This window comes from Dendrobates tinctorius, unplaced genomic scaffold (genome assembly GCF_039654945.1).
Source record: "Dendrobates tinctorius isolate UK_male_01 unplaced genomic scaffold, ASM3965494v1 ptg000126l, whole genome shotgun sequence".
NCBI classification, from domain to species: Eukaryota; Metazoa; Chordata; class Amphibia; order Anura; family Dendrobatidae; genus Dendrobates; species Dendrobates tinctorius.
The window spans coordinates 7,289,981-7,317,942 of NW_027361794.1; the positions used below are offsets into that span (position 1 = coordinate 7,289,981).

Consider the following 27,962-nt stretch of genomic DNA (forward strand, 5'->3'; position numbering starts at 1 on the left):
CCTCGTACGCACACGGCTCTGCTCCGTACACCTCGTACGTACACGGCTCCGCTCCGTACACCTCGTACACACACGGCTCCGCTCCGTACACCTCGTACGCACATGGCTCCGCTCCGTACACCTCGTACGCACACGGCTCTGCTCCGTACACCTCGTACGCACACGGCTCCGCTCCGTACACCTCGTACGCACACGGCTCCGCTCCGTACACCTCGTACACACACGGCTCCGCTCCGTACACCTCGTACACACACGGCTCCGCTCCGTACACCTCGTACGCACATGGCTCCGCTCCGTACACCTCGTACGCACACGGCTCTGCTCCGTACACCTCGTACGCACACGGCTCCGCTCCGTACACCTCGTACACACACGGCTCTGCTACATCCACACTGTTAACCCCTCCTGACCCCACACATAAACTTCCCCTCATCCAGCACCATGACAACCAGCACAGCGGAGTCCTGCATACACTGAGGCCCCTGATCATGTGACCCCTGACTCCTCCCCTCCTGTGACCTCATCACAGGTCCTGTGCGCAGAGAACAGCCATATACTGTATATGGTGTGCAGTTTTGCGGGTGGAGGTATGTAGAGATTCCCCATTACTGGCACATTAATATTAGAAATATATTGCTTGGTCTTCCGGACCTTATCTTGACCTTCTGGTAACTGCTATTTCTTAATCACATTTTGATCTGAGGAAAGGGCAACTTGAAGAAAATGCTTTGCTATGTTCTTGTATCCTTCTCCTGCTTTGCGGGCCTCCACCATTTTCAGAGTGCTAGGCAGCTGCTTAGAACCCATGGCTGCTGTTTTTTTGCACAAGGTTAGAGGCGGCTGGGTTTTTATAAAACTGGGAAAGTTGCATCCCCTGGCCTTTCCTAACAATGATAGTGAACAGCCATAACCCTAACAGCCTAATTAAAGTGTGAAACCTGGGTCGAAGTTATCTGAGCACACAAAGCTCCAAGGGTGCCTAAACTTCTGCAGTGTGCCATTTTCGTTTAGTAACTTTTAACCAACCCCTTCACGAAAAGTCGTGCCCAAACGACTTATGACGCCTACGTAGGCGTCATGCTATAAATAGCACCCCTGCGGGTCGGGTGACCGGGGTCACTGAAAGGTCACCCGACCCGCACACAAAGGACACTCTACAGTTAATCCCTGGGGGCGTGGCTTAGCCCCCACGTGCCTACGATCGCTCTGATTGGCTGTTAAAAGTGAAACATCCAATCAGAGCGACTTGTAATATTTCACCAATGAAATTTGGTGAAATATTACAATCCAGCCATGTCCGATGCTGCAATAGCATCGGACATGGCTGGACACCGACCCCCGACCCCCCCACACACCGACTGGCGGGGCCGATCGGCCCCCGCCACCGATGGACGGCGGCGATCGTTCGCCGCCGTCATCATCTGCTCCCCCTCCCCTTCCTATCACTCCCTCCCACCTTCCGATCCCCCCAGGACCTCCGATCGTGCTCCCGGTGTCCCGCCGTGACTCCCGGCATCCGGATCATGGGCGCCGCCATCTTGCAAAATGGCGGGCGCATGCGCAGTGCGCCTGCCATTGTCCAAGATGGCGGCGCCCATGAATTTGCCGGTTGCCCGTTCATTTTTCATTTTGATCACTGTGATACACTCTCACAGTGATTAAAATGAAAAAAAAAGTAAATACACCCCCCTTTTATCACCCCCATAGCCAGGCGCAAATAATAAAATAAAAAAAATATTTTTTTTTCCATTTAGGGTTCGAACTAGGGTTAGGGTTGGAATAAGGGTTACAGATAGGGTTAGGGTTAGTAATAGGGTTAGGGCTAGAATTAGGGTTAAAATTAGGGTTAAAATTAGGGCAAGGGTTGGAATTAGGGTTAGGGCTAGAATTAGGGTTAGGGCTGGAATTAGGGTTAGGGCTGGAAATAGGGTTAGGGGTGGGTTGGGACTAGGGTTAGGCTTGTAGTTAGGGTTAGAGTTGGGATTAGGGTTAGGGGTGTGTTGGCATTAGGGTTGTGGTTAGGGTTATTATTAGGGTCGGGTTAGGGTTAGGGGTGTGTTGGGGTTAGAGTTGGAGTTAGAATTGAGGGGTTTCCACTGTTTAGGCACATCACAGGGTCTCCGAACGCGACATGGCGCCACGATTTATTCCAGCCAATTTTGCGTTCAAAATGTCAAACAGCACTCTCTCCATTCCGAGCCCCGACGTGTGCCCAAACAGTGGTTTACCCCCACATATGGGGTATCAGCGTACTCAGGAAAAATTGCACAACAACTTTGGGAGTCTAATTTCTCCTGTTACCCTTGGGAAAATAAAAAATTGGGGGCTAAAAAAATGATTTTTGTGAAAAAAAATGATTTTTTTTGTTTTCACGACTCTGAGTTATAAACTTCAGTGAAGCACTTGGGGGTTCAAAGTGCTCATCAGACATATAGATAAGTTCCTTGGGGGGTCTAGTTTCCAAAATGGGGTCAACTTGTGGGGGGTTTCCACTGTTTAGGCACATCAGGGGCTCTGCAAACGTAACATGACGCCCGCAGACCATTCCATCAAGTCGGTATTTCAAAACGTCACTACTTCCCTTCCGAGCCCCGATGTGTTCCCAAACAGTGGTCCCCCCCCACATATGGGGTACCAGCGTACTCAGGACAAACTGTACAACAACTTTTGGGGTCGAATTTATCCTGTTAACCTTGTGAAAATAAAAAATTGCGGGCTAAAAAATCATTTTTTGAGGAAAAAAATAGATTTCTTATTTTCATGGTTCTGCGTTATAAACTTCTGTGAAGCACTTGGGGGTTCAAAGTGCTCACCACACATCTAGATAAATTCCTTGGGGGTCTAGTTTCCAAAATGGGATCACTTGTGGGGGGTTTCCACTGTTTAGCCACATCAGGGGCTCTGCAAACGTAACATGACGCCCGCAGACCATTCCATCAAGTCGGTATTTCAAAACATCACTACTTCCCTTCTGAGCAACAACGTGTGCCCAAACAGTGGTCCCTCCCCACATATTGGGTACCAGCGTACTCAGGACAAACTGGACAACAATTTTTGGGGTCCAGTTTCTCCTGTTACTATTGTGAAAATAAAAAATAGCGGGCTAAAAAAATCATTTTTTGAGGAAAAAAAAATATTTTTATTTTCACAGCTCTGCGTTATACACTTCTGTAAAGCACCTGGGGGTTCAAAGTGGTCACTTTGCATCTAGATAACTTCCTTAGGGGGTCTAGTTTCCAAAATGGGGTGATATGTGGGGGAGCTCCAAAGTGTAGGCAGACAGGGCATTTCCAAACACGACATGGTGTCCGCTAACGATTGGAGCTAATTTTCCATTCAAAAAGTCAAATGGCGCTCCTTCCCTTCTGAGCCCTGCCGTGCACCCAAACAGTGGTTCCCCCCACATATGGGGTGCCACCGTACTCAGGACAAACTGAACAGCAACGTTAGGGGTCCAATTTATCCTGTTACCCTTGTGAAAATAAAAAATAGTGGGCTAAAAAATCATTTTTGAGGAAAAAAAATGATTTTTTATTTTCATGGCTCTGCGTTTATAAACTTCTGTGAAGCACTTGGGGCTTCAAAGTGCTCACTACACATCTAGATAAGCTCCTTGGGGGGGTCTAGTTTCCAAAATGGGGTCACTTGTGGGGGGTTTCTACTGTTTAGGCAAATCAGGGGCTCTGCAAATGCAACATGATGCCCGCAGAACATCCCATCAGTCTGCATTCCAAAATTGCGCTCCTTCCCTTCTGAGCTCTCCTATGCGCCCAAACAGTGGTTTCCCCTGACATATGGGGTATCGGTGTACTCAGGACAAATTACACAACAACTTTTGTGGTCCAATTTCTCCTGTTAGCCTTGTGAAAATAAAAAATAGCGGGCTAAAAAATCATTTTTGAGGAAAAAAAATTATTTTTTTATTTTCACTTTTCTGTGTCATAAACTTCTGTGAAGCACTTGGGGGTTCAAAGTCCTCACCACACATCTACATAAGTTCCTTGGGTGGTCTAGTTTCCAAAATGGGGTCACTTGTGGGGGAGCTCTAATGTTTAGGCACACAGGGGCTCTCCAAACACGACATGGTGTCCACTAACGATTGGAGCTAATTTTCCATTCAAAAAGTCAAATGGTGCTCCTTCCCTTCGGGACCCTGCTGTGTGCCCAAACAGTGGTTTATGACCACATATGAGGTATCTGTGCACTCAGGAGAAATTGCCCAACAAATTTTAGGATCCATTTTATCCCATTGCCCATGTGAAAATGAAAAAACTGAGGCTAAAAGAAAATTTTTGTGAAAAAAAAGTCCTTTTTTTATGGATCAATTTGTGAAGCACCTGGCGGTTCAAAGTGCTCACTATGCATCTAAATAAGTTCCTTGGAGGGTCTAGCTTCCCAAATGGGGTCACTTGTGGGGGAGCTCCAATGTTTAGGCGCACAGGGACTCTCCAAACTCGACATGGCAACCGCTAAATATTCCAGCATATTTTCCATTCAAAAAGTCAAATGACGCTCCTTCCCTTCTGAGCCCTGCCGTGCGCCCAAACAATGGTTTATGACCACATATGAGGTATCGGTGTACTCAGGAGAAATTGCCCAACAAATTATAGGATCCATTTTATCCTGTTGCCCATGTGAAAATGAAAAAAATTGATGCTAAAAGAAATTTTTTATTGGAAAAATTAAAATGTTCATTTTTTCCTTCCACATTGCTTTAGTTGCTGTGAAGCACCTGAAGGGTTAATAATCTTCTTGAATATAGTTTTGTGTAGCTTGAGGGGTGCAGTTTTTAGAATGGTGTCACTTTGGGGTATTTTCTGCCATATAGACCCCTCAAAGTGACTTCAAATGTGAGGTGGTCCCTAAAAAAAAATGGTTTTGTAAATTTTGTTGTAAAAATGAGAAATCGCTGGTCAACTTTTAACCCTTATAACTTCCCAACAAAAAAAAATTTTGTTTCCAAAATTGTGCTGATGTAAAGTAGACATGTGGGAAATGTTATTTATTAACTATTTTGTGTCACATAACTCTCTGGTTTAACGGAATAAAAATTAAAAATGTGAAAATTGCGAAATTTTCAAAATTTTCGCCAAATTTCCGTTTTTTTCACAAATAAATGCAAACATTATTGACCTAAGTTTACCACTAACATGAAGCCAAATATGTCACAAAAAACAATCTCAGAATCGCTAGGATCCGTTGAAGCGTTCCTGAGTTATTACCTCATAAAGGGACACTGGTCAATATTGCCAAAAATGGCCAGGTCATTAAGGTCAAAATAGGCTGGGTCATGAAGGGGTTAAAATATAAAAAATGCCAATATATATATTTTTTTTGTTGCCTAAAATACAAAGGATATGTACATTAGGCCTTTTAGAGATCAGTTCATCTTCAGCTTGCTTAACTGTTCACATTAACAATGATTTTTACCAGGGGAGCCAAAACTTTCATCCAGTTGGTGTTCAATATTTAATAGGGTCTTGCTATTAAACTCAGTGAGAAGCTCCGTGAATTTCTTTGAGCTGTTATTGGAAATACTTCCCCAGTTATTGATGAACTCCTGGTCTTCAGTAAGAGAAGAAGGTGTCACACGTATCCACAATCCTCTCGGGATTTATTGTTTGGGAAGATCGTTTTCCAGGAAAGCTTTGTTCCACCAGGTTTTGGGTTGTTTAAAAAGTAGATTTTTTATCAATATGTTAAAATCGTTCATACTCTGAGCCCCAGAGCCGCCAGTTGTTGGTTCTTCGTTATTGGAAACCGGATTTATGTGACCGAGCCAAGATGGTTCCTCGGCTTTGTAGTCCTTGGTCTTTAGCAAGACGCCCTGTGCGAAGCACAACATAATATTAGGAAGAAGGAAGACACAAGACGATAATACACAGATGGGAATAATAGAGAGGAAATAGTGGAGAACAATACATGGAATATTCAGATGGATCCAATCACACGTGGAGATTCCCCATTGCTGGCGCATTAATACTAGAAATCTATTGCACAGGGATATCGCAGCCAATTCCCACAAGAAGAATCCTGGAAACACAGAATTAGAAATGATTCTTTCTCCGCAGTTTCTATAGGACTTAATACATTCCTGATTCCGGAGAGTAATAGAAATACGGCAGAAAACAGAGGAAGAAAGTTCAGAGAAGAAGCTTCATAGAAAGATATTGAAGGTACAGATGGCATTTAACCCTTTGGGAGAAAGTGATTCCAGCACTTTACTGAGTAAATCTAGAACTCATCTCTGTAGACGTTTCCTGTGTTGTGATTCCACTGCGGTCGCCTCTTCTAACACCGACTGTTTAGGTGTCGAGTTTCCCCCACTGCACAGGGGGAATCTCAAGCCATGTCCTCTGCAGTCTGGGGTACGCGTATGGGGTACGCGCTTGCTCATGGACACCAGCACGGGTAATGGCTGAAACCTTTTGCTAACTATGGACTTCCCTCTTCCTTCCCTCTTTGGACCAGATGTGGACATACTTTGTTAAGAAATAACCATTGCTATTATTAGCTGCATATATATGGGGGTTTAGAAGGTGGAGGAGGGACGGGACCCCATGATATTTTTCCCATTTATTTGGGTTACCGATGCTACTGTCACTTTATGACGTATTATAATGTAATCTTTCCTGGATATAGGTGTGGGATCCTTAGGGTAATATGTCGGCCTTAGGCTGAGTTCACACGTACCGTTTTCCGCGCGTTTTTGCCGCGAAAACGCGAAAAATAAGCATCCCATGCATTCCTATGGGACTCTGCAATGCTGTGCTAATGCTGTGGTTTTTACCGCGGCGGAATCGCTTCGCGGTAAAAAACGCAGCATGCGCATTAATTTCGCGGAATCTCGGCAATCCAGCACCCATAGGAATGCATTGTTCTTCTTACTTTCCGCATGTGGCTGTGCACGTCATGCGAAAAGTAAGCAGAACATTTGCGGATGGTAGCCACGGTCCGGAGGAGAGGAGACTGTCCTCCGGGCTTTGGGTACCATATCCCTGTAAAAAATAGAATTTAAAATAAAAAATATTGTTATTCTCACCTTCCGACGTCCCGCGCAGCCTTCCCGCCTCTCTCCAAGCTCCCGGTCCCAGTAAACCTTTGCGATCCCGCGAGAACGGACGTCATCATGGTAATTCTCGCAAAGGATTACTGGGACCGGGAGCATGGAGAGAGGCGGGAAGGCTGCGCGGGACGTCGGAAGGTAAGAATAACAATATTTTTTTTAAAATTATTATTATTTACATTCTATCTTTTACTATTGATGCCGCATAGGCAGCCTCAATAGTAAAAAGTTGGTCACACTCGTCAAACACTATGTTTGACGAGTGTGACCAACCTGTCAATCAGTTCTCCAAGCCATGCTGCAGATCGCTTGGAAAACGCTAGCTATTCTGCAAGCTAATTACGCTTGCAAAATGCTAGTTTTTCCACGGGAAAATCGCGGGAATTTAAAATGCGATTTTCCCGCTGAATGGAATTCCGGAATTCTCGCGGTAACTTCCGCGAGAGTTCCTGTACGTGTGAACCCAGCCTTACCATGGTTTTGTCATGTTCATTGTGCAGCACGTCTTTTATTTTAATATTGGTGCATTCTGACCTGTGTTAAATGACTTTGTCTCTGTTTGTAATACTTCGTGATGACTTTTTAATGATTTTTGCATTAATAAAAGCAAGTTTGATATTGACTTTTTGCTATATTTATGGATGTTTTGCTCCATTTTTCCATGTCTTCTAGCTGTTAGAGAGCTCCATAGGGAATTTTTCCCATCAATGTTCTGGCAATACACCAGGATCTATTGCCATATGGAATATGTGTTCTGTACTTGAGATCAAGTTATTTTTTATGTAGCTGTTGTATCGTCCTGCCCACATATAATTTCTTACACAATTTCTGATCCCGTATTGGGGAAGCTTCTTCCCAACAATCTCCTGATAACCTTCCGAAGGGCTCCGACATCAAAAAACATGTTGGCTCCAAGCCGGCTAAAGAAGAAAGAGGACTTCAATTACTCTGCAAAAAAGCTCAGACAAGGCTCCTATAGATGTGGCTCCCCGCGATGCCTATGCTGCTCTAGCATCATACATGATGCCAAAACTTTTTCAGCAGACAGTGGAAATTCAGATGAGTTTCAAATCAAATACCATTTGACCTGCCAATCCAGTTTCGTCATCTATGTCATCATATGCGAATGAAAGAAATGATATGTGGGCAGGACAACGCAGCAGCTACATAAAAGAATAAACTCACATAAGCATAATATAAAAGCTGGATTTCTACAGCATGGCCTTTCCAGGCATTATGCGGTATATCATAACAAAAGGATTTCCTTCAGGGTGATGCCTATTGACCATGTTCCCCCTGATAGCCCCAACCGAGTCCAGACTCTTAATAGGAAAGAGATCTTCTGGATTCACAAGCTGAACACTATAAATCCCCATGGACTCAATGAAACAACTGATTTGTTCAACTGATCTATTTATGGAGTGTGCTCTGTTCCCCTGTACAACCCACCTCAATTTTCCTCTGTATTTTGTGATAGAGATTTGACAAACATCTGCTCCTTGTGATGAAGGGGTTCATCCCTTCATTGTTTTGGGTTTTTTTTTTCCTTCTTACAGAGTTTTTTAATCCACTATCATCTATTTTCCACTACCACCAAATAAAGAGATTCAATCAAATCCTTCCGTGGCTCAATGGTTTAAAGCACAATTAGCAGGGTCTTGCTAAAGAATGAATGGGCTAACACCATAGGTTCAAGCACTCCCCCAACTTGCAAAGATTTATTTATTTATTGAGCTACTTTTTTATTGTGTTTTATTGTGTTTCTCTGCATGTAGATTTTTAAATGCATGAACAATGGTTTTAAGTGATATACTCCATTATATTTTATGATTGTTTGTTGTGTTTACGATGTATATATGTGCTTAAGTCTGATTCCCCGCCCATTGGGTGTGGCCTTTTTTAAAGGAGGCGTCTCCATCTGCCTCCTTTGCTATAAATAGCAGACCCTGTATGTATGTGTATAGACTGTCCTGAGGAAGTGGTGTGATCACCACGAAACGCGTAGAAATAAAGTCTATTTTCTATTACATCTACTTGGACTCCTCTGGTCCATCATCCTGACCGGCGAGTAGCACAGTCTGATGCCCCATTCTCTTCACCTAGCAAAGGATCATCACATCGGGGCTTGCAGCAGCCGCCAATGCTAAGTGCAGTGGTTATGTCTCACACAACCATAATAGGTGAGTGAATTTGATTATCCCTCACAAATATTCCTTTTATATCAGATAAGACCCTATATGCGTTCTATATTCCTTCTAGGTATACAGGGTTTGGCTATGGATCCTGCCAAACTGCAGCCAGTAATGGACTGGCAGGAACCCCACTCCCTCAAAGCGGAGCAGCGCTTTCTGGGGTTCGTGAACTACTATCAGTTCATTCCCCACTTCTCCACCTTGGTAGCCCTCACCAAGAAGGGAGCAAATCCCAAGGAGTGGTCAGAACAGGTCTCCAAGGCCTTCTTCTCCATCAAATCCCACTTTGCTAGCGCTCCCATCCTACACCATCCTGATGTGGATAAGTCCTTCATCCTGGAGGTGGATGCCTCCTCCGTCGTTGCCGGGGCGGTCCTCTTCCAGAAGGACATTCAGGGTCAGAAGCAGCCTTGCTTCTTTGTCTCCAAGACCTTTTCACCGGCGGAGAGGAACTATTCCATCGGGGACAGGGAGTTGCTAGCAATGAAGTTGGCCTTCTCAGAGTGGAGACATGTCCTGGAGGGGGCTCGGTTTCCCTTCCAGGTATTCACTGACCACAAAAACTTGGTTTACCTACAGACTGCCCAGCGGTTAAATTCTCGCCAGGCCAGATGGTCCCTATTCTTCTCCCGGTTTCATTTCACCCTTCTTTTTCTTTCCGGATAGAAGAACATTCCAGCCGATGCCCTTTCTTGCTCTGTGGTGTCATCAGAGGAGGAGGAGGAGCCTCTACTGCTTGTACCATCTGAGAGTCTAAGGACCGTGGCTCCGGTCGCCCTCGAGTCGGTACCTCCGGGCAAGACTTTTGTCCCTGCCCGTCTGCAACCGAAGGTTCTCTCTTGGGCTCATGCGTCCAGGGTGGGTGGACACTTTGGGACAAAGCGGACATCTGAGCTCCTGGCGAGGACGTACTGGTGGCCGCATATGGCCCGTGACGTCAGAGACTATATTCGGGCATGCGTCTCCTGCGCCAAGAATAGGTCTCCTCGGCAGCGACCCGCTGGGTTACTTTACCCCCTGCCGGTGGTGGACAGGCCCTGGGAGATGGTCAGTATGGACTTTGTGGTGGGTCCTTCCTAACTCCAGTGGCAGCACGGTTATTTGGGTCATCACCGACCATTTCTCTAAAATGGTGCACCTGTTGCCTCTCTCTTGGCTACCTTCTGCATGAGGCCTGGCAGCACTGTTCATCAAGCACGTCTTCCGCCTACACAGCATGCCAGACAAAATTGTCAGTGACCGGGGTCCCCAGTTCGCATCCTGGTTTTGGAGAGAGCTCTGTCGCCTGCTCAGCAATGAGCTGAATCACTTCTCGGCCTATCATCCCGAGACAAATGTGTTGGTAGAGAGGGCCAACCAGACCCTGGTCACATACCTACATTTTGTCTTGGCCAGGCAGGATGATTGGGCATCCTTGTTGCCATGGGCGGAGTTCGCTTTGAACAACCGGTCAGACCCCATTTCTCCTTAACTACAGCCAGCATCCACGGGTCCATGTGCCCATGCCCGTGTCATCCACCGACTCTAGGGTGGCAGACTGGGCAGTGGAGGCACATGATATTTGGGACCGCACTCAGGATGTCATCCGTGCCTCCAAGGAGAGAATGAGGGTCTCCGTGGATGCACACCGGAGCCCTGCTCCGACCTTCGCCCCTAACGACTTAGTGTGGCTCTCCGCCTGTAACATCAGGCTGCGGGTCGAGTCCACTAAGTTCGTGCCTCGCTACATAGGTCCCTTCAAGGTCCTCGAACAGGTTAACCCTGTGGTCTACCAGCTGGACCTTCCTCCATGCCTGGGTATCACCGACACCTTCCACATTTCCCTCCTTAACCCTGCTATTCTGTTCGTTATCACTATACACTTGTTATGTTCCGGTCATTTTTGACCGGACCTAATAAAGTCTTGATTTTTAGCTAATTTAAGTGTTTTAATTGAATAATTATTGCAGTATTATATTGTATGTGAACCTGGAAAAACTTACTTTTTGTTTTTTTGTGTCAAAACATTTAACATGGCTTTATTGGAATATTTATGCAAATTGCATATTTAACGATGATCCTTCAGAAATCTGATGTCTGTATATGTCCTCTCTGCTCTCTCCAGCTGGACTGAAAATGAAACTGGATAGACTACTATGTCAATTGTCTATTGATAAGATAAAATAAAACACCCCCCACCCTTTAGGATAAGACCTCAGAGTAAAGCAAACACACTTTTCAGACAGAATTTATTAGTACTCTTTCAGGTCAGCATTTCACAGAAATTAGATCAGGGAACACAAATAAAAAAAAAGAGAATATGTTCATTTACAATATGAAATGTTGAGAACTGAATTGAACTATTTTACATGAACAGCAGGGTAAAAATATTTGGCACATAACTATACTGGAAGGTAATCTATCAGCAGTATTGTAATGAGAAAGTGTATGCATGTGTAAATCTTCATGGACCAAAAGGACCTAACTAAATTGATAAATAGTAGTAGATGTAATATATAGTCCAAAATGAGATTATAGCGCCTTTATTTTACTCATAAAATGGCTGGAGATCACTATAAAAGGCTATCGGTCATTTTTGACCGAACAGTACAAGTGTATAAAAAATTGTGGAGCAAAAAGTAAACAAAAAAAAAGTACCCATAGTAAGAACCCCTCAAATGAGGAAAAGTCAATCAACCATAAGTTTCAGCATCTTGAATATTTTAAAAAATATTAAAGTTCAAAATTGGTCATCTGCCAGGACATCGGGCTTGTCCTCGGAAGAGTATGAGGTAGAGGCCATTGTGGGGTGCCAAAAAGTATTATCTGGTGGACTGGAAGGGTCATGGCCCAGAGGATTGAACCTGGGGAAAACATCCTCTGCTCATTGCAGCCTTTGAGCGTAGTGAGGCTCGGGGGGAGGGGGCCCTAGCGGGGGTGATGATGTTAGGCATTAAGTTTCCCCTACTGCACAGGGGGAATCTCAAGCCATATCCTCTGTGGTCTCCCATTCCTCTGCGGCCGCAGAGATTCCTGCTCAGCAGAGATGTTGGTCCAGGCATCTTGCCCAGGCTGATGCTAGGCGTCTGGTTGCTCCTTCTGGCTCTGCTATAACTCCATGCTTGAGTCAGCAGCAAGTAGACGCTTCTGGGACTAAGTCCTGTCTTTTGCTTTCTGAGCATGCCCATGAGACGACCTCTCATTGGAGGTCGGAGGTCACATGCGCAGGTTCCGTTTCTGCTCGGATTGGTCCACTATTGGGAAGGTTCCTGAAGGACGCTGCTATAAAAAAGTCGTATGGCCGCTCGGCCATGCGCTAGTATAGACTCATATGCTTATGGTGTGTATGATGATGGATGCTTGCATCTGGTGAGTGACTCATTTGAAACTCCTACCCTTGGTTGTGTCTGATGTTAGTGTCTCGAGGTTAGAGTCAGCGCCTGTCAGTGGCTAGGCTATATGCCACAGTGCTTCCAGGTCAGCACCTCACTTAGCACCATATTGTGCCATCCAGCACAAGGCACATAAGTACCGAATCTACTGCCGCGCCTGTCAGAGCAGCGCCGAGTGCACTTCTGTAGTCTTATAGTGCGCTTTCCAGTCCTAAGTCTAGGCTGGTTAGTGGCATCCGCCAGCGCGACACTGTATGCACTTTAGTGCGGTATTACCTACCTAATCCTCCCTGGCAACGCAGCTGCGGTGCCGAGTGCTGGTGAGTCTAGAGGGACTCTGACCCTGTGTCTTAGGGCAGAGTCCTGTGACTTTACACCAGCGCTCACTTGCCAAGCTCTGTGAGCTTAACAGGCTTCGGCATTTATATTCAACCGTAGTGCGGCTCTGTAAGGCAACAGAGTCCGCCTTGTACACACCGGGTGATGTTAACCTGCGTGCGTTCACTTAATCTACCGCCATATAGTGTCTGCCATTACCGAGCAGCAGTTACCATCTCTGCACGGTGGACCCTGGGCTGCGAACGCACCTAAATACCTTCTATATTATTTGGTGCGTTCTGCCAGCCCCTAGCACCGACCACCTGAGATCAGAACTTTTAACACCATCTCCGAGAAATGTTTGGTCACAGGTGTCTCACCAAATTTTACTCTCTCATTCTTTTCTTGCAGGGGCCACAGTGGATTTCATCCTAGATCCATAGAGCTGAATAGAGGAGCGATGTTCCTTTAGTCTGATGTTAATTGATGGTAACGTTTGTCCAACGTCCACTTTACCACAAGGCACTTTAACAAGTAAATCCCACCAGAACTGTAGCAAGTAAAGACCCCGATATCCACAGGTGTCCCTTCTAATTGGGGGAAACTATCACCTCTGATAATCCTCGGACAGTTCTGACAAACACGGGAAAGTGCCCCTTTATGGAGGGGACAGAAAGTCTGTTTAGTCACTTTAGCTTCATAGTATCCGCTCTAATCCAATGGTGAGAGAGCGATTTACCCCGAAGAGTCACAGATTGTGGGGTTGTTATAAAATGTTATATTTAGTGGGGTGTAGCCTGGCTTCTGCCACATGAAGAAGCAAGAGTCCTAAGCTCCCACAGAAACCCCACTAAAAAGCATCTAAAGCGACTCTGAGACCCTTTACTGGCCTCCTACCTAAAGCCTAACTCACAGGGCTTAATTTGAGATCAAATTTAGATCTCTAGGCTAAAAAGATCTTGGGATAAGAAGACCTGAACATTTTGAGCTGTGAGCCCTCATGGTCACGCCGCCATCTTAGACCCTGGTTGTACTGCGACCTGCGGCAGAAAACAGAGGAAGAGACTGTCTGTTCTCCCCCGGCTATCAGGAGGTCCCTTGCCTGCCAGCTGAAGAACGGGGGGGACCTGGGATTTTGGAGCCGCAGCTGCGGATCGGTCTTCTGGGGAGGCTGCGGTGTCTCATGCGCCGCCGGTTTCACAGCCGGAGCTCCTGCATCTACACATCATTTCACTGCCTATCGCAACCAGGGCAGGGACCGGAGACTAACAGCGACCGCTCGGGGGACTTACCCGGATCACTGCTGAGGAACCTCCTGTGAAGGACAGACCCACCGGAGGACACTGCGCCTGGTCTCGTGGAAGCGCCGGTGGAGAGGAACCGCGGGCCACTTCTACCTCCTGCAGCGTCGGGGGACGGAGACCGGAGTCTGGATTCTTGTTCACCGAGACTGCATCATCATTCTGTAGCACAGCAGTGACATAGTAGTGTCAGCACCCTCCCTGCAAATAGGGGTACAAGGTAAGCCCGGTAACGGGATTCCCCTACGGACTATAACACTCTGCAAATATAGTAAAGGGGTTGTACCCTGGTCTGGCCAGCGAGTGACTTTGCTGTGGAGTTTGATATAAACTATAATTGGGAAATCACTTCCCCAGCATTAACATATGAGAGAGAGACGGGGTTACTGCTTAAGCGAGAGGCTTGTGGTGGAATTTCACAAAGTGTAACTTACACAGTTATATAAAGCAGTCATTGTGGATTGATAATAAATCTCTAAGGTACATAGTACCCATAAGAAAGTCTGGCCTAGTATCTCCTCTCAACGCCACTGCTCCACCTAGTGGATAAATAAATATTTCTCCGAGATAACTGAGAATTTGAGGATAACAGCTTTATTCCTTCTTAACTTTGGCATTTAAAGAGGTAGTTCCAAACTTGAGTTATATGTGACTTACACGGAGGGTGTCCATCCTGCCGCTCTAATTATTTAAAGCCGGGAACCTGTCTACTGAAATTAGGAGACCCAATTTAAATAGCTTGCTTATACACCAAATTTCCTAAATGGAACAAAAGTCTGATAACAAAAAACCATTTCAAAACCAAAGTAGAACCTCCGCATCTTATTCCAGATCAAATACAGATATTTCCAACCAGCTGAGCCCTATTAAACTTAGATCCCCCCAAAAAGCTGATGACTATAAAACTCACAAAATAACTACACAATCAAACGGTGCTAAATCCACCTTTCAAAATACCACTCCTATTACTAGAAGCAAAAACCCTCCTTCTTCGATGACTTCCTCCTCTGCACCGAATCAGCTGATGGATACTTCTGTCTCGACTAAGAGAAGTGCTCCAGAAGAGGAGAGAAATTCGGAATCAGAAAATAAAAATAAAAAAGATCGACCTGAATCTGAATCAATGGCTCCAAAAATGAGCCACGAGGAGATATTCTTTCAAAAAATAACTTCACTAATTGACGAAAAACTAAATACGGGCTTTGCTAAACATAACGCCGCTTTCGAGGAGGATTGCAGAGGTTTTACCCAAAAACTAGAAATTTATGAATCCAAAATAATTGTCCTTGAAAAGAAGACAGAATCACTAACCAGTCAAAACATCGCTCTAAAAAAAGAAGTTAACGATATCAGAACCAAAATGGCTGACTTAGAGGACAGGAGTCGGAGAAATAATTTGAAAATCAGAGGTATCCCCGAAGAAGTAAGCCAATCAGAACTACCAGAATTTGTCAAGACTATTTTAAAAAAAACAATATCAAACCTCAATACTCTAGACCTGTGCATTGACAGAATCCATAGACTTCCTAAACCCAAAGGCATCACAGCAGACAAACCAAGGGATACGATCCTTCGTCTGCATTTCTTTACCACCAAGGAAAAGATACAGAATTATGTCAAAGCCAAGGGCTCGCTCCCGGAACCTTACCACCAACTAAAAATATTTACAGATCTTTCAAAACATACTCTGGATTCCCGCAGATCCTTCAAGCCTTTAACAGATATTTTAAGAGGCAAAAACATCCAGTACAGATGGAGATTCCCTACTAAACTGATGTTCAACCATAGAGATAAATTCGTAGTGATTAATTCTTTGGAGGAAGGCATGGCTCTATTTAAATCTCATCCCTGATCTGACTTTAAAGAACTAAAGAGACTTTGGAAAAGTCAGGGCAATCGTCTCAATAACCATGGGGTAAAAAACGGAGAACTTTCTTCTTTTTTCACGAACTTTTCCCCCAACAGGTCGAGATTTCCTCAGGGAAAAGACCTAGAATTGAATTTCTTGCTCATACTAGTCATACTGTACTGTATTTGACAAATTCGTTTGTTTCTGATTGTTGAAATTGTTTCTGTTTCTCTTTTGGTGTTCCTTTAGCTCCTTTAACACATCGAATTATGCAGCTGAAATGTATGTCCTACAATGTCAGAGGTCTTAATAGCCCATGGAAGAGATACACATTGTGGAAAGAAATTAAGAATTCACACGCAGACGTCGTCTGCATCCAGGAATCGAAATTTAAAAAAGGTAATCATCCAAGTTTCACCCATAGGGACTTTCTACATTCTTTCTCAGCCTCATCTCCCAAGAAAAAGGCAGGAGTGATCACGTTGATAAAAAACACAGTGCCATTCCATCTTATAGAGGAGGTGGTGGACCCCGCTGGCAGGTACCATGTTTTGGTGTGCGAAATCAATTCGACTCAATGTACAATTGTTAATGTGTACTGCCCTAATACAAAACAACTGAGTTTTCTCAACAAAGTGATGAGGAAAATCCAGTTAAAAAAGAAGGGCAATCTTTTCATTCTAGGAGACTTTAATATGGTTCCTGACGGAGTATTGGACTCCACTTCTTCAACTCGCCAATTATCGGGTAATCTCAGTAAATGGATTCAAAATAACGAGCTATATGACACATACAGATGTCTGAATTCCTCATCCAGAGAATATTCGCACTTCTCAGCGGCACATAAAACTTTGGCGAGAATAGATTTACTTCTCACAGACATTTTCACTCTCACTAAAATAAAAAACTCATCCATACTAGACAGATCAATCTCGGATCACTCTCCCATTTTGTCAGAAATTTGGGTTGGCCCATTCTTTAAAAATTCCACGGTGTGGAGGTGCAATAACTTTCTACTGAATATCCCAGAATATAGAAACGAAATTGTCACGACATTAAAACAATACTTTAAAGAAAACGACACAGGGGAAATGAACCCACTTACAGTCTGGTGTGCACATAAGGCAGTAATAAGAGGGAAACTGATCCAAATTACAGCAAGACATAATGCGAAAAAAAGAGAAAAAATTAAAACTATACAAAAACAAATAAATTCAAAGGAAAATGATCTCGCTAAGACTAACATAAAATCTCACCAAATTTACAGGGAAATACTTAACTTGAGACAAGAATTAAATAGGGCTATTCTTGACGACTTTGATAAAATCGTTAAAGTATCAAAATTTAAAGTATACTCTGAAACGAACAAGCCAACGAGATTCATGATGTCCAAACTGAAGAGTGAGAGAATCCGTAGTAGAATAAATAAAATAAAAAATGCAGCCGGAGATATAAAACATCACCCAACCGATATTGTAGAGGAATTCGCATCTTATTATAGGAAACTATATAACCTAAAGAACGTGATCCCTCAACCAGACCCCCAAAAAATAAATGAGTTTATTAAGAAACTACAACTTCCTAAAATCAATCCTCCAGACCTATCACAACTTAATTCACCTATACCAATTTCAGAAATTATAGAAACGGTAAACTCACTAAAACTACAAAAATCACCAGGCCCAGACGGACTAACAAATGAATACTTCAAAAATTTTGCAGATATACTCATCCCTTATATGGCTAAAATTTTCAATCAAGCTTCAGAGGGTGGTTCTTTTCCGGGAGAGATGTTGGAGGCAATTCTCATTGTGATAACCAGGTCATTAAATAATCTAGAAGAGATGAAAAATTTTCGCCCAATTTCCCTGATAAATTCAGATATAAAAATTTTTTCCAAAACACTGGCTACAAGATTAAAGGGAATACTACCAAAACTAATAAATGATGATCAATCAGGCTTCATTGAAGGCAGACAAACTTCTGATAGCACTAGGAGACTTGTCAACATTATTAACAGAATTAACTCTACTCGAACTCCTTCAATACTCCTAACACTAGATGCCGAAAAGGCGTTTGACAGGGTCAATTGGTCATACCTAAAAACTGTTCTCCTAAATTTTGGTTTCAACAACAAATGGATAGAAACGGTATTCACCCTATACTCCCAACCAAGGGCCAAAATTTACATAAATAACACCTTATCCAAATCTTTTTATATAAATAATGGGACAAGACAAGGGTGCCCCCTCTCGCCACTGCTGTTCGCCTTGGCGATAGAACCTTTAGCCAAAGCAATTCGCATAAACGAAAAAATCACAGGGATCAACACTCCATCTAAACAATTCAAAATAAGTCTGTTTGCAGACGATATGCTGCTCTCACTCACAAACCCGACACAATCCATTGCAACACTGCTCGAGATAATAGAGGAATTTTCACAATTATCAAACTTTAAAATTAATAATAGTAAATCAAAAATCTTGCAATTCTACCTTTCAGATACTACAATAAACTCTATTAAAAATATATCAGAGTTTGGTTGGGAGGAGGATCAAATATCACACCTGGGTATTGTGTTCAAAAAAACATTACGCAATACAGTTAAAGCAAATTGAGAGACCTTCCTAGCCACTATCACAAATGATCTCCAACCCTGGAAAAACATAGGCCTGTCGTGGGTGGGCAGAGTGCTAGCAATAAAAACAGTGATACTCCCGAAACTTTTATACATTTTTAGGGCTCTCCCTCTTTCCTTTCCAATAACATTCTTTAATAGCTGCAACAAAAAAATCTTCTCCTTTGTTTGGGGAGAGAAGAGAGCTAGAGTAGACAGAACAATTCTCTATAAACATAAATATAACGGAGGAATGGGGATTCCGAACATTCTAACTTACTACTACGCCATTCTTATCAAACAAAGCCAATGTTGGATGGGTGAGAATGCAGAACCTTCTTGGATGATGCTGGAAAGAGACCATAGTTCCCCAAACCCACTTAAAAATCTTCTCCTCAATCATATATTCCATCTAAAAAGATATAGACTATATCACCCTATTTTTCTGGCAATTACCCAGGCTTGGGATCATTTGGCCTCACCGAACAGAGATGAGAAGCCAAAATTAAAAGAAAATTTCCCAATATCCCTGATCGCGTCTATTTACGGATTTACTGTGCCTGAAATATGGTCCAAAAATGGCATTCGAAAGTTGGGAGACGTTCTCGTAATGGATAAATTACTCAGTTTTTCCGAGATTAGAAACAAATTCAACCTACCCTTCTCAGACTTTATGCAATATTGCATAATCAAGGAGTATATACAAAAATTTGTCAGCTTGGTCCCTCCGAAAACAGAGGTGGTTCATCTTCTTCTAAACAGTCCAAACCATAAGATTTTCTGGAGCACTAAATTCCTTTGTAGCTCTTTCAATAAGGATGGCGACTTCACAAAAAACAAATATATGTTCAAGTGGGAGAAAGACTTCCAGTTTTGCGCAACAAAGGGTCAATGGGAAAGGGCAATAAAGGACTCGTACTCTTCCAACATATCAATACTACTTCACGAATCATTCTACAAAATTTTAACGAGATGGTACCTAACTCCCTCTAGAATATCACATTTCAAAACAGATTCATCCCCATTGTGCTGGAGGGGGTGCGGGCTCAAGGGAGATCTGAAACATATTTTCTGGTCCTGCCCAGCTCTCACAGAATTATGGAATAAGATTTCCATATATATTGGTGAACTTCTTGACAAGAACTTTACACTTTCCCCTCAAACAGCTCTTTTTTCCTTGGACTTGGAAGAGGTACATTACTCAACTAAAAAAGTTATAATACACCTTTTACTGATAACTAAAAATATGATAGCCTCCTTCTGGAGAAGAACTGACATACCAAGATTCTCTGACATTGTGGATAGACTAAAGACACATAATTCCTTGGACCTAAAATTCTCAATAGCAAATGGATGCTTACATAAATATGACAATAAATGGAGCATATGGAACACTAAATACCAAGATTTAGTTTAGTTTAGTTAAGACTTTCTTGTTAATAAGTTTTTTTTCTTACCCTTAAGCTAAAGGTAGCTTCCCAGCTATTTTCGATGTACATGGTTTGAACATGGAAATTCAAAGAAGATTATCTCACTAAGACAGATAAATTTTTTTGTAGTAGATATACAAATATGTTCAGCTCTGTCTATGTTACTATCAAAACTCCTTTCTCTCCCTTCCCTACTCCTATCCCTTTCCTTCCCCCCCTTTCCCTACTTATCAAGGTGAATTATTACATAAACAAAGAGCATGTTTGTAAATTTTGTTAAAATACCTAATAAAAATATTTGAAAACAAATAAAATGTTATATTTAGGGGGTTTTGTGTTGTCTCCTTATAAGAATCACAATGGTTTTGTTCATTTTCCGCTGATAGATACAAACGACCCAACTATGGAAGAAGGGAACCAAGGAAACATCCCCCCTGCACACAGTATAAAGTTCCCCCAGTACCACTATTCTCCATAGACATTATAAGTATACAAGATACCACGCAAAAAATGTTACCACCCAAACCACTAGATAATAAATTCTCACTTATCACCATTCTTGATGTAGTACGGTGCCCCTTTCTTGGTTCCCACATACAGTATAATGTTCCAACACTACCTCCATCCCTTCACACACAGTATAATGTTCCCATAGATACCGCCATCTCAAATTTTATTTTGTAACATTTGAACACCTGTTTTTTTATTTTTTCAGTGACGGACTCTGGCCAAATATGTTCCTAGAGCCGTAGTAGAAGATGAAGATGTCGTCCTCACCATGAAGTAGTTATTTCTCCTGTCCCGTGTAATGAATATCTCCTGCAGTATTGCTAATGCCGATTCCAGTGTCGGTAAATGAGACCAGAATTAGCGTTATGGAAGATGAGTCTATGAGGAACGTATTCAGCTGCCGACTCCGAGGGAGAAACTGTTTGTTGTCTGTGGCCTAAATATATAGGTTTTATTAGTAGATGTCAGGGAAATAAACAGAATGTTATAAAATAAAAAATTACCATTGGTGCCTGGGTCACCTGCCAGTCTCTGCATTTCCTGGTCAGTCCTAACGATCTTGTGTTTCCTACAGCAATCAGTTGCTGAAGCAGTGAGTAAGGCTGCTTTCACATATCAGTTTTTTGGCGTCAGTCACAATCTGTCGGATAGACGTATCCATTGCAGATTGTGAAAAACTGATGCGACGGATCCGTTTTTTCATCCGTTTCTTCCGTTTTTTGACAGATCCGTTTTTAAAAACGACCACAGACAGATAGATATGGGATAGATAGAATCCATATATATATATATCTATCTTTTGATATATCTATGGATAGATATAGATAGACAGATAAATAATAGCAAGGCCATGTTTATTAATGAACAATATTTTTTATTTAAAAAAAATGGCGTAGGCTCCCGCGCAATTTTCTGCACCAGAAGGGGAAAGTCGATGGCCGGGGGCCAATATTTGTAGCCCGGGAAGGGGGCAATACCCATGGCCCCTTCCCAGGCTATGACTATCCGCCCACAGCTGTCTGCATAGCCTTTACTGGCTATTAAAATAGAGGGACCCCCAAAAAATTACGTGGGTCCCCCTATATTTTGTAGCCAGAAAGGCTACGCATACAGCTGCAAACTGATATTCATAGCCTAGGAAGGGGCCATGGATATTGCCCCCCCTGGCTACAAATAGTAACCCGCAGCCACCCCAGAAATGGCACATCTCTAAGATGCACCAATTCTGGCACTTAGCCCCTCTCTTCCCACTGCCGTGTAGCTGTGGCATATGGGGTAATAAGGGGTTAATTTTCCTTGCTATTGTAAGGTGACATTAAGCCCGATTAATAATGGAGAGGCGTCAATAAGACGCCTATCCATTATTAATCTTATATTAATAAAGGGTTAAAAAAACACACACATAAGAATAAAGTATTTTAATGAAATAAAACATGTCACATTTTTTCATAATTTTTATTACACACCTATCCATTCAAAGCCCTCGATCACCTGCAAAAAAAATAAAAATCAAACCAACAATATACTCCCTGTCCAAAGTAATCCCATTAATAACGATTGTCCCACGACGATCTCCCCTATAGAGCTGTCACATCAGCAGATGTGACCTCTCTATAGGCCTCCAATGACACACAGACCGGAGATAACCCTGCAGCAGTGTGTCATTGGAGATAAGCCTCTCGCTTTATGGCACTACAGCATGAGAAAATTATCACGCTGTAGTGCCGCAAAGTGACAGGTGAACTCAGGTGACCTGTCGGCGGCGGAGTGATACAATGCGGAGGATTATCTCCGTCATTGTATCACTGGAGCCCCTGGAGAGCGGTTGCATCAGCTGATGTGACTGCTCTCCAAGGGAGATCGTCGTGGGACAATCGTATTAATTGGATTACATCGGACACAGGGAGTATATTGTTGGCTTCGGGGATTAGCAGAATATATGAGTATGAAATATATATGTATGTTTTTGTTTGTTTTTTTTTCAACACATTAGATGGATGATGGGATTACTACTGTCCCATCATTGGCTATTGTGTCAATCACTGTCAGTGTAGCAGGCATCGCCTGATGGGACTTGTAGTCCCATCGGACGATGCCTGCTTACACACACTCAAACACACGCACACCCCCGCACAAACCCACGCACAGCCCCGCGCATACCCCAACACAACCCCGTGCATACACCAACACACCCCCGCACAGACCCCCACACAGTCCCGCCACACACGCACACACACATAGCCCGCACACAATACATGCACACAGTGTTGGCGCATGCGAAGTGAAAAAGACGGAATCCATCACGGAATTCGGTCATTTGTCAGACAGCGACGGATCCATCGCCCATAGGCTTCCATTATAGTAAAAATCGCTGTCCGATTTTTCGACGTAGACAAAAAATGTTCCCATGTCCCTTGTCTCCAGCCGACTGACAAAGAATTTCCGACAGATCCGTCGAATGACGAATGAAACGTGTGGCCATCCATCGCAATCCGTTGCTAATACAAGTCTATGAGAAAAAAACAGATCCAGCGGCATCAGTCGTCGGATCCGTTTTTTTCAAAATTCGACGGATTGTGACTGATGGCAAAAAACTGATATGTTAAAGGGGCCTAACATAGCCAGTGATTGGGAGCATGGAAGAGATGTCTTAGTCAGAAATTCCACTTATGTTCCAGTCCATACAAGACTAGATAATACAACATCTACACGTTCTATCTTCTGATATGTTTCCCCTTATTGTCTTCAGTAATTGTAGTATTACACAGGATTTTTATAATATAACATTGGCTCATCTTCTCATTCAGGTCTCTACAATATCAGATCCTGACAGACAAGATGGCGGAGAGGATATTACACCTCACCCTAGAGATCCTCTTCCGGCTTACTGGAGAGGTGAGTGATTCTGATGACGTCGCATTACATCATTCTTATCAATGGGAATAACAGATGGACAGAACTGGAGAGGAGAGGACTCTGGAAATGTCTGTACTGAGATTTATTAATGTGTTTCTCCATTACCAGGATTACGCAGTAGTGAAGAAGACCTCTAGTGAGCGCTGTCAGGACCCTGTGTCTGAGGGATGGGGAAGACCCCTGAGCCCAATCACAGGGCCTCCACCTCACCCCCTGTTACATGAGGACATCAATGCCCAGAAGATCCTAGAACTCACCTACAAGATGATTGAGCTGCTGACTGGAGAGGTGACACTGCTGGGAATGCTGGGACATTATACAGTAACGCTATGAAGGGATCGGGGGATGACGGTATCATTGTATGTGTCAGGTTCCCATAAGGTGTCAGGATGTCGCCGTCTATTTCTCCACGGAGGAGTGGAAGTATTTAGAAGGACACAAAGATCTGTACAAGGACGTCATGATGAAGGTTCCCCAGCCCCTCACATCACCAGGTAATAGACAGGACTAAATACACGCGGCCTATAATTATCTGTATGTAAAGAATGAATTCAGTCCCTGTATGTGTTTCCTCCAGATCTATCCAGTAAGAGGACAACACCAGAGAGATGTCCCCGTCCTCTTCTTCCAAAGGACTGTAAACAAGAAGATCCCATTGTTCCTCAGGATCATCAGGTAGATGGAGAGAAGGTGTCATGAGATCTCCCCTATGATGTGTAGACGACTGTGAAGGTCTTGTGCTCAGTCTTGTTTTATCCACCAGTATTATATGTTTTATACTTGTGTAATGAGAACGGTGGAGATGGCAGGATTAGAGCTGACCATAGATGTGACTTCTCATTCTGTCTGTGACTTTCACAATATTTGTTTCAGGCTGAAGATCTGACCCATATTAATACTACAGAGACATCTGTGAGGGGTGATGAGTGGTGGAAAGAGGAGATTCCTACATATGACTACCCAGGTGAGTAGTAACCACTAAATGCAGAGAAGTCACAGATTCTTCTTTCACCAGATGTGGCTGCTTTATCAGTGGTGAAGTCTGGCCATATCACAATCGTGTGATCACCATTTTGCCTTTAGATCACAGCATTCTCCTCCACCCTCTATCCCTTTTAATGTGGAACTTATAAACTTGAGGCTCCACCTACCCCCTGGGATTAGAAGACGCTGACCTTTACTTGCCCAGATCTGTAAACTACAAAGTCAAATAACAGCATATGTAGAATGATAGAAAAGTTAGAAAATTAAGTGAAGAAAAGTATTATGATGGGCCTGTAAGAGAAAGTGTATGGTAATGTGTATGGTAGTGTATGGTAATGCTGTTGGCTTCATAGAACTCTGATATCTTATTGGATGAATCTACCTTCTCTCCCTTCTGTGCTGCTGAATGTGCTCATATGGTCCCTACAAGACCAGGTCCAGTCTTTCTGACCAAACTTCACTTTTATGATCGAGAACATTAAATGTTCAGTGAGGCCAAGTGTGAATTTCTGTACAATGACAACAGAGTTTCCCTTTCTGATGACTTTTCAATTTCTTTTAAAACAAACTAAATTCAAACAGGATCATTGTAAACTAAGAAAAAACATTACACCTGTGCCATGATATATCTCTACAATGTATGTGGCTGATGGCTGTAATATACATTTATTCACACCTGCAGGAGATGTGTTGGCATGGCTCGAGCCCTGGTTTCATGGATTCACTCCATGTGATAAATTCTATTATGTTTTCAATCTTGAGGAATTCAGATTACTGCACAATCTCACATGACATGGGGAGCACTAATACTTTCTCTACCCTTCTGGTCAGGACTCATAGTAGCTCCAATGGTCCACCATAAATGAGTGAAAGTCCAGTTTAGTGTTGGCATTCTCCCTTCATACATACGTTGTTGTTAGGGATATATCATATTTTTTTTAATTTTATGTCTACTGGTTTACAGTTTTTCAGTTTGTATGATTTGTTGTGAGATCAGCTTGCCTCACTTTAAAAAAAGGTCAACACCTCAGCGCTGCAGTATTATAGAAAGTTCTCTTTAAATGTCTAATATTTATTCTTGAAGCACATCTGCCACTTTATTACCCAACACATAGTGCCCAGATTGTGCTCCAGGAGACACACACACCGTAAATTAAGTGGGTTCTTCCCACTATAGTAATGCCAAATACATGGATGCTAAATGTGGTTTGGGAACACTGCAAGGCTCAGAAACAAGGGGGAGATTTGACTTTGAGAGAGCGGATAATGCTGGATTGGATTATGGACGTTGTGTTGCGTTTCAAGAACCTTTCAGCGAGTAATAATGTAGAAATTTCTGTGTTTCCACATTTTTTGTGAGATGAGTAGAAGTTTTTATTGCTATTATTTTCACCTACATAACATTGTTTGGTGGCTTTTTATTCAATATTTAGGTGGCAGAATGAACAAACAGTTGAACACCGCGCTCTACTGGTTCATCCTATGAGATTTTCTATTAGACTGTGAACTGTAATTGTCTTGGTGAATAATTCAATATTTTTACATAACTTGCCATTTTTACACACAATTTAAATAGAAATGTTAAAAAAAATCAAATTCAAGGATATTTTATTGGAAAATATATATTTTTTTTTTATCTTAGCAGATGACTGTACCAGGAGATCAGAGGGACAGCTGACATCTTCAATGTTTAAATCAGATGATCTTGAGATCCCACTGGATACAATTGAAGTGAATGCCATTACTCCAGATATACCATCATCCCTTCACAGCAAAGACCTATCATTTGATCTTTTGAAAGAAATCCTGTCTTCTGATTTATTACCAACTACTAAGGAAAATCAAAGTCACAAAATAAGCATTAAAAAAGTATCTGCTCCTAAATCAAAGAAACCATTTTCACTTTCAGAATATGGAAATAGTTTTCCCCTCGAAAAGTCTTTTCTTAAACATCAAAAAATTCCCACAGAAGAGAATAGATTTTCTTGTTCCAAGTGTGGGAAATGTTTTTACCAGAAATCATCTTTTCTTAGTCACCAAAGCAGTCACACAGGGGAGAAGCCATTTTCATGTTCAGAATGTGGGAAATGTTTTGTGAAAAAATCATATCTTCTTCGTCATCAGAGAACTCACACAGGGGAGAAGCCGTTTTCATGTTCAGAATGTGGGAAATGTTTTAAAAGGAAAGAGCATCTTTATGGCCACCAGAGAACCCACACAGGGGAGAAGCCTTTCTCATGTTCAGAATGTGGGATATGTTTTGTGCATAAATCAGCTCTTCTTAGACACCAGAGAATTCACACAGGAGAGAAGCCTTTTTCCTGTTCAGAATGTGGGAAATGTTTTATCCAGAAAACAGATTTGGTTGAGCACCAGAGAACACACACTGGGGAGAAGCCGTTCACATGTTCAGAATGTGGGATATGTTTTGTGCATATATCAAATCTTCGTAGACACAAGAGAACTCACACAGGGGAGAAGCATTTTTCTTGTTCAGAATGTGGGAAATATTTTAAGCAGAAATCAGATTTTGTAATACATCAGAGAACCCACACAGGGGAGAAGCCTTTTTCATGTTCAGAATGTGGGAAATGTTTTAACCAGAAATCAAATTTTGTTATACATCAGAGAACACACACAGGGGAGAAGCCTTTTTCATGTTCACAATGTGGGAAATGTTTTGTGAAAAAATCATATCTTCTTAGTCACCAGAGAACTCACACAGGGGAGAAGCCTTTTTCTTGTTCAGAGTGTGGGAAATATTTTAACCAGAAAACACATCTTAATAACCATCAGAGAACTCACACAGGGGAGAAGCCTTTTTCATGTTCACAATGTTGGAAATGTTTTGTGAAAAAATCATATCTTCTTAGTCACCAGAGAACTCACACAGGGGAGAAGCCTTTTTCATGTTCACAATGTGGGAAATGTTTTGTGAAAAAATCATATCTTCTTAGTCACCAGAGAACTCACACAGGGGAGAAGCCTTTTTCATGTTCACAATGTGGGAAATGTTTTGTGAAAAAATCATATCTTCTTAGTCACAAGAGAACTCACACAGGGGAGAAGCCTTTTTCATGTTCTGAATGTGGGAAATGTTTTCTGAAGAAATCATCTCTTCTTAGTCACCAGAGAACTCACACCGGGGAGAAGCCTTTTTCATGTTCTGAATGTGGTAAATGTTTTGCGAAGAAATCATCTCTTCTTAATCACCAAAGAATTCACACAGAGGAGAAGACTTTTTCATGTTCTTAATGTGGGAAATGTTTTAGATAGAAATCAACTCTCAATAAACATCAGAGAACTCACACAGGGGAGAAGTCTTTTTCATGTTCAAAATTTTGGAAATGTTTTAACCGAAAATTGTATTTTCTTAAAGGAATTGTCCATTACTAGGGCAAACCCCTT

The 27,962-nt window shown here is 42.7% G+C and overlaps 2 protein-coding genes across 11 annotated transcripts in view; both read left to right on the forward strand.

Annotated features, from left to right (window-relative positions):
* LOC141047234 (uncharacterized) overlaps positions 1–27,962 on the forward strand; it is a 659,661-nt gene that overhangs the window by 553,569 nt on the left and 78,130 nt on the right. The gene's annotated exons all lie outside the window — the stretch shown is intronic.
* LOC141047233 (uncharacterized) lies at positions 460–27,862 on the forward strand. 7 transcript variants are annotated; one of them, XM_073542198.1, is made up of 9 exons: positions 506–587; positions 16,347–16,496; positions 20,860–20,995; positions 23,462–23,549; positions 23,679–23,858; positions 23,941–24,064; positions 24,148–24,245; positions 24,444–24,534; positions 26,197–27,862. In XM_073542198.1, exons 4-9 carry the CDS (start codon positions 23,493–23,495, stop codon positions 27,807–27,809), a joined length of 2,163 nt encoding a protein of 720 aa, XP_073398299.1. In that variant the 5' UTR covers positions 506–587; positions 16,347–16,496; positions 20,860–20,995; positions 23,462–23,492; the 3' UTR covers positions 27,810–27,862. The 7 variants fall into 7 exon arrangements, with proteins under 7 accessions (XP_073398302.1, XP_073398303.1, XP_073398297.1 ...); XM_073542200.1 differs by having other exon boundaries at positions 20,860–20,949; XM_073542195.1 differs by having other exon boundaries at positions 20,860–20,927.